Source organism: Herpailurus yagouaroundi, unplaced genomic scaffold (genome assembly GCF_014898765.1).
Source record: "Herpailurus yagouaroundi ecotype Mexico unplaced genomic scaffold, PumYag 29, whole genome shotgun sequence".
NCBI classification, from domain to species: Eukaryota; Metazoa; Chordata; class Mammalia; order Carnivora; family Felidae; genus Herpailurus; species Herpailurus yagouaroundi.
In genome coordinates this window covers 64,893,093-64,900,177 of record NW_024412377.1, presented here as the reverse complement: position 1 = coordinate 64,900,177, position 7,085 = coordinate 64,893,093, and the positions used below count along the sequence as shown (strand labels likewise).

At 51.5% G+C, this 7,085-nt stretch overlaps 1 protein-coding gene across 4 annotated transcripts; it reads left to right on the top strand.

Moving 5' to 3' along the window:
- The first annotated feature begins 2,086 nt into the window (after nt 1-2,086).
- On the top strand, nt 2,087-6,841 carry DRD1 (dopamine receptor D1). Of its 4 annotated transcripts, none has more exons than XM_040445523.1 (3): nt 2,087-2,208; nt 3,259-3,572; nt 3,715-6,841. In XM_040445523.1, exon 3 carries the CDS (start codon nt 3,760-3,762, stop codon nt 5,098-5,100), a length of 1,341 nt encoding a protein of 446 aa, XP_040301457.1. In that variant the 5' UTR covers nt 2,087-2,208; nt 3,259-3,572; nt 3,715-3,759; the 3' UTR covers nt 5,101-6,841. The 4 variants fall into 4 exon arrangements, with proteins under 4 accessions (XP_040301457.1, XP_040301431.1, XP_040301448.1 ...); XM_040445497.1 differs by having other exon boundaries at nt 3,259-3,618; XM_040445514.1 differs by having other exon boundaries at nt 2,192-2,299; nt 3,259-3,618.
- The last annotated feature ends 244 nt before the right edge of the window (nt 6,842-7,085 follow it).

Below are 7,085 nucleotides of genomic sequence, written 5' to 3'. Positions count from 1 at the left end.
TTATTTTTTTTTATTTTTAAAAAAAATTTTTTTTTTCAACGTTTTTTATTTATTTTTGGGACAGAGAGAGACAGAGCATGAACGGGGGAGGGGCAGAGAGAGAGGGAGACACAGAATCGGAAACAGGCTCCAGGCTCCGAGCCATCAGCCCAGAGCCTGATGCGGGGCTCGAACTCCCGGACCGCGAGATCGTGACCTGGCTGAAGTCGGACGCTTAACCGACTGCGCCACCCAGGTGCCCCTTTCCTTATTTTAATTTTAAAAAGCAGTGGGCCTTGCTGGGGCTATAGGCTTGGGAGGACTTGGGCATTGGAGGCACTTCTCAAGGGCTATCACTAGACAGAAATTTCCCCCCTCAGATTGGCCTTATCCTGACCCGTTACCTGTATCTTGGTAGTATGTTCTTTTGGGGGGGTCTTCCCATATGGAAAATGCCAGGGATGCTCTCCCTCCCCTAGTCCAATCCCATCTACCCCTTATCATGGGAAAAAGACGCTACTCTTTCCAATGTTCCAGGGCTCATGCTGAATTTCTCCTACTCATGTACTTCCAGGTAGAAAGTATTGGAAACATTTCAGGATGGGGTGGTTAGAATGGGAGAGTTAAATGTTCAAGCTCACATGACCATCTTGCATCAGAAGCCTATCCTGTAATTTGGACTTAGTAGTAAAAGGGAAAGGAAGAGGAAATGAAGTCAACATGGGACTTGGGGGAATGACTGCTTTAAGGAAAACGATCTGGAAGTATTATAGAATGTGGTTTTGGGGGCGTGTATGTGGCTAAATTGTCTGTGACCTGGGCTCGCGGCTCATGGTGTCCCTGTGTGCGTGTGCGACAGCGAGGCTGAGGGTGGGAGCACAGAGGTGGGGGCAGAAGCACCCCCAAGGTCTGTATCAGAAATACAGTCCTTTCACTTAAAGCCAAGGTGCAGGTTGTACTGATTACTTGAATGGAATTATTAGGTTCTGGATTTTTGCAGAGAAAATTGCAGCTTCCGATGTGGTGCTGGGTTCTCACAGTGGAGCTAAGGCTGTTGGTTTTCTAATGAGCCCTCAGGGATTTCTGCCCTGGAGGACTGAGCAGCAACTAGGCTCAGGACCAAGCCCTCTGTAAATATCATCTCATTTAATACTTAGAACCATCCTGCTCTGTCATCACCGTTTTAAAGAGGAAGAGTCCAAGCTTGGGGAAAAAAGAGAGCACACACAGCCAGCAGTGGCAGGGTAAGGGCGGGAGGCCAGACAGTCTGGCATGCAAACCCCCTGCACAAGAAGGCATGACGATAGCGCCATTTATGTACGATTAGCTCGAAGTCTGACCTGTGAGGCATAGTCCAGGGCAGCTGGGAAGAAGCTGGGGAGATCCTTCTCCGCTAGGCCCTCTTGCCTCCATCCTGTGCCCTATTTTAGACCTGTGGGTAATTACTTATTTAGCTTGTTGGCTCCGGCACTCGACCCGGAGCTCCCCGGTATACCGGCAGTGACGCATAAGTGAAAAGAACACGCAGGCGGGAGTCAGGCAGCCAGCACCTTCCCTAGCCCTGTGACTTTGAACACCTTTCTGAACCCCATTTTCCATTTGGGCAAAGTGGAGGTGAGCGGGCCTATGAGGAGGGATTGTTTTAAGGGGTGAACAACAGAAGGCGGGCGCCCGGGACACAGAGGCTGCTCAGCCAATGCCAGTTCTCTCTGGTCTCCTTGAGAATAAGGCTTGCATCTTGCTAACCCTATCTATCGCCCCTGCTCTTGGCACCTAATGAGTGCTCAGGAGAATATATCCATTCAGTGAATATAGCTCCAGCAAAAGGAATTTTTCACCCTTATGAATTTTTAGGGGTGTCTGAAGCCCAATGAACCCTGAGTGAGGGATATTGCGCATCCCCTTTTCCAGATTCCCGCAGTGCTGGTCGAGGAAGTGCGGGTCCCGCGCGAATCCGGGAGGGAGCCGGGGCGGGTGAGCTCTGTACCTGCGAGGGCGCAGCCGGGCCTTGGGTTGCCGCCGCCGCCGCCGGCAGAGGGCGCCCCGGACCCGCTGAGCTCGTGGCGCTGGGGCTGGGGCGCTCGCCCGGCGCGGGGCGCAGGCTGCAGTCCGGCGTTGACCGCAGCCCGCGACGCGCCCGCCGCCCGGGCGGAGCTTGAAGTGAGCGCCCTCGGGGCGCAGCGGCGCGCGCCTGCCAGGCGCGCCGCTGCGCGGAACCCTCTCGGAACGGTGAGTGCAGGCGCCGGCGGGGCACCCCTCACCCTAGTTGGGGGACACTTGGAGACGCAGGTCGGACGGACGCGGGCTGTTGCAGGGCTTGGTATGCGTGGGAGAGTGGGCAGGGTCCCTGCTTGCGTCGGTCTTTGGGAAGGGCTTGGGGTCGTGCCCGGTGGGTGTCCAGCCGAGCTGCGCTTTTTGGAGACTCGGGCTTACTTGAGGTTCTAACACAGGGATCTCTCTCGCGGGCCCTGTCGCATGCTCTTCGGGGGTCCGGGGGTCCGGGGGTTGGCGGGTAACCCAGGGCGTGCGAGCGCTCACCTGGGCGTTCCCCACCCCGTCTCGCCCGCCACATCACCCTGGGAACCACGTGCAGGCTGTCGCCCGCAACTCTGCCTGTCAAGCGAAGCCCGCCCCCAGGGCAGGGGAGGGGACGCGGGGGTGGGGTGGGCTGTGCCCCGCGGGAACCTGGCTGGCCCGTGTGCCCTCCGGTGCCAGCTCGGCTCTCTTCGCCTGGTGTTCCCACGGGCTCCCGGGAGGTAGCGGACAGTGCGGTGGAGAGGCGCAGAGCCCTGCCCCGAGGGGCCGGAGGCCACCCAAGGGGGCGCCCGGGCGCTCGGCCCCGGGGGAAAGGCAGCGAGGAAGAGAAGCTGCCCAAGTGACTAGTCTTGGAGGTGCCCTCTCTCGAGGAGGAGCTGAACGCCCGGGAGCCCTTTTCCCGGGTGTCATTGGCTTGAACAATCTCTGGCCGCTGGAGAGGTAGGGCAGCGCCGGCTCTGGGGGACCTGGCCCGGGATCATTTTCCGAACCTGCCCCGCGATTTTTGCGCATCAGGAGCCAGACCCCGGCTGCGCGCGCCGGGCAGGATCCGGCGCGCCTCCTGGGCGTTGTGGTGCTGCGGCGCCTAGCGAAGCCCGCTTTCGGAGCTCCGGGGGCTTTTGAGAGAGACAACCTCGAAGCAAGGTAGGTGGCTCGCCCGGCGTTGAATTGGGGTTGATGTGGGTAAAGCTGCGATCTGCTCAAGGCTTGGCGAACGACCTTTGCCTTCTTTTCGCTTTCTAGGGCGTATGGAGGGCTGCTGTGGAGCCAGGGACTTGGAGGAGTGAGGCGTGTATTTTCAGCTGCACCTCAGAGAGGGGAGAATTCTGTCACCACCAGAGAGGCAACCGCCCCAAAATGTGACCACGATTGACTAGATCCGCAGAGGCCTGGGAATCTCCGGATTGATAGCCTAGAATATGCTAAAAAGCCAGTGCTTTCCACTGGGAACTGAAGGGTCAGCTGGTGAATGCAACAGTGACCTGGAGCAAGGGAGTCAGAAGACAGTTCTAGAGAGCAGGGAGGACCTTCCAAGGGGCTGACTTGGGTGGCCAAGGGTAGGCTCCTGCCCCGCGATTGTTGCAGCCCTCTGATGGGATGCTGGTGAGGTCCTGCGGCCCCGGGAGCCGGTGGGGCTGTGCGAGGGGCCGCCCAGTGGGTGAGAACTGCAGGTGTGACTGACCTCTCATCCCTGCTTAGGAACTGGAGGGTGTCAGAGCCCCCCGCGTGCACCCCCTCAGCAAGATGAGGACTCTGAACACCTCTACCATGGACGGGGCTGGGCTGGTGGTGGAGAGAGACTTCTCCTTCCGCATCCTTACAGCCTGTTTCCTGTCTCTGCTCATCCTGTCCACGCTCCTGGGGAACACGCTGGTCTGTGCGGCTGTCATCAGATTCCGACACCTGCGGTCCAAGGTGACCAACTTCTTTGTCATCTCCTTGGCCGTATCGGATCTCTTGGTGGCTGTTTTGGTCATGCCCTGGAAAGCAGTGGCGGAGATCGCTGGCTTCTGGCCCTTTGGGTCCTTCTGTAACATCTGGGTGGCCTTTGACATCATGTGCTCCACTGCGTCCATCCTCAACCTCTGTGTGATCAGCGTGGACAGGTATTGGGCCATCTCCAGCCCCTTCCGGTATGAGAGGAAGATGACCCCCAAAGCAGCCTTCATTCTGATCGGCGTGGCATGGACCTTGTCGGTACTAATCTCCTTCATCCCAGTGCAACTCAGCTGGCACAAGGCCAAACCCACAAGCCCCTCCGATGGGAATGCCACTTCCCTAGGTGAGACCATGGACAACTGTGATTCCAGCTTAAGCAGGACATACGCCATTTCGTCCTCCCTGATAAGCTTCTATATCCCCGTGGCCATCATGATTGTCACCTACACCAGGATCTATAGGATCGCCCAGAAACAAATACGGCGCATCTCGGCCCTGGAGAGGGCAGCCGTCCATGCCAAGAATTGCCAGACCACTACAGGTAATGGAAACCCCGCGGAGTGTTCTCAGCCAGAAAGCTCCTTTAAGATGTCCTTCAAAAGAGAGACTAAAGTTCTGAAGACCCTGTCGGTGATCATGGGGGTGTTTGTGTGCTGCTGGCTGCCTTTCTTCATCTTGAACTGCATGGTGCCCTTCTGTGGGTCTGGGGAGACCAAGCCCTTCTGCATCGATTCCATCACCTTCGACGTGTTTGTGTGGTTTGGGTGGGCTAATTCCTCCTTGAACCCCATCATTTATGCCTTTAATGCTGATTTTCGCAAGGCATTTTCAACTCTCTTAGGATGCTACAGACTTTGCCCTACCACGAATAATGCCATAGAGACGGTTAGCATCAATAACAATGGGGCTGTGGTGTTCTCCAGCCATCACGAGCCTCGAGGCTCCATTTCCAAGGACTGCAATCTGGTTTATCTGATCCCACATGCGGTGGGCTCCTCCCAGGACCTGAAGAAGGAGGAGGCGTGTGGAACGGCCAGACCCTTGGAGAAGCTGTCCCCGGCCCTGTCTGTCATATTGGACTATGACACTGATGTCTCTCTAGAGAAGATTCAGCCCATCACACAAAATGGACAGCATCCGACCTGAGCTCTGAGATGAATCCTGCCAGACAGGCTCACCCCAAAAGCCGGAGGAGACTTTCGGTGGCTTGTTGTTAGGAAACTAAGGTGCGGTGAGGCCCTGAGACGTCAGGCAAGCCCCCCTCTGCTGCTTTCCCTCAACACACAACTAACTACGTTTTAAAATACATTCCAGTGTGTTTTCTGTGTTGTTCGTAGTGAATCAAAGAGGGACATATGTGAAGTGAACGTTCACAGGGACATGTCTTTGGCTCCAAAGTTATTTTTAGAAACTGATACTTATCTTAGGACTTAAAATATAGGGCAAAGAATCAACAGTGAACGGCATCGATTTAGAAAATTAATCCTTTCCAGGACGGAAGGAAATGAGAAGGGTTGAGTTTGCTGTGTACAAACAGGTGCTAACAGATGTCCAAGCAAAGTTTTCCGATTGTAAAGGTAGGTGCATGCCTTCATAAATTATTTCTGAAACATAATTAAGCCTTACAGTAGGAATTAGATTTTTTTTTCCAGACTTCAGAGATGCTTTGTTGATACTGGTTTTATTTATTTATTGTATTGTGTGGGTATTTTTAATTTATTACAATAAATCTATATTTATCATATGTCATAGGATAAACTTATGAGTTATCTGAGACCTTGTTCGTCCATCTAAGTAGTACCTTATTGGCCAGTGAAATAAACACACAAACTCTCTGAGATGCTAAATGCCCATGTATCACTTCCAGCAACACAGCAAAGACTGATAGGAAATGAAGTTGTGATAATTCCTTAAAGTTCATGGGCATAAATAAATAAGGAGGGGAGAATTGACAAATGCCGTGGATGTTTTTCTGGAAAGATTCTGAAAAACTTAAAAAGGCATAGCTACTACTGTGTTCAAATGTTTTTTAATGACAGAGACTTTCCCAGGAGAGAGATTTGCAGTTCTGTAAATATCTTTAATAAAAGCCAGCTTAAGAAGAACCTGACTTGAAACTCATGAGCTTAGGTGGTAATAAAAAGTATGTGCCACTTTGTATTTATGTAAAATAATTGGCCCTCTGTGTCTTTTCTCATTTCCATGTCAGATAGCTTTTCCGAACCAAACAAATTGCTGTCCTGGTTAAACATGTGTAGCGAAGACAGTAGGTTTCCTTAACTCTCGCGTGACAACAGTCGCACCAATGGACAAAGGTCAAATCCTGCATTTCTGTCTTACCAGGTCAAAGCGCACCACTCAGTGGGGTGACTTTTTGTAGTGCTTTAATCTGAAATTAGAATTGATTTTTTTTTTCCTAGTCTAGATGTTAATAGTGTACTAACTAACGAATAGTGCCTCATTATCATCCTCGAGTTAGACACTTCTCTGGGTGGAAAAAACAGGAGACCCCTTCTGGGTGGGTGTGTTAAGTGCCCCAAAGCCATCAGTATCTCTTGACAAATGCTAGCTCCTTCTCTGTGCTTCAGAATCAAGTTCCTATCTCATCATCTCAACTGTATAAAGTATCAGTATAGAGTCTCTCTTGCCAGATACTCATTCACGTGGGGCGTTTCAAGAGGATTTCTTTGAAATGTTTACAAAGTATTGTTGACAAGCAATTTACTTAACATTTAGATGACATGGGTCACAAGAAATAAATTGACTGAGAAGTATCTCCTGCATCAGGTCCGTGTTATTTATGCATTGTGAATGTTTCTTCCTTTTATTGCCTGTATGCTTTCTTACATATAATAAAATTATTTTGTGAACTCAAATCAACCCTGAATGGGCTGTGTCGTGTTTGTTAAATGTATTTTAAAAACTAGGCTCCTTCAGACCTACAAGTAAGAAAACATGAGCATTTTTGAGGATAACTTTACTTTTGTTTTTCTTTTTAATGGAAATTTCTCCTGTTACGTAGGTCACATGTTGCCTTTGAATATTTAAACAGGAAATGTTTTTGATTTTGACTATATACTCTCGGGGTGTTTTTTTTTTTTTCTGTCATAAAACATTTTTTAAAAAGAAAC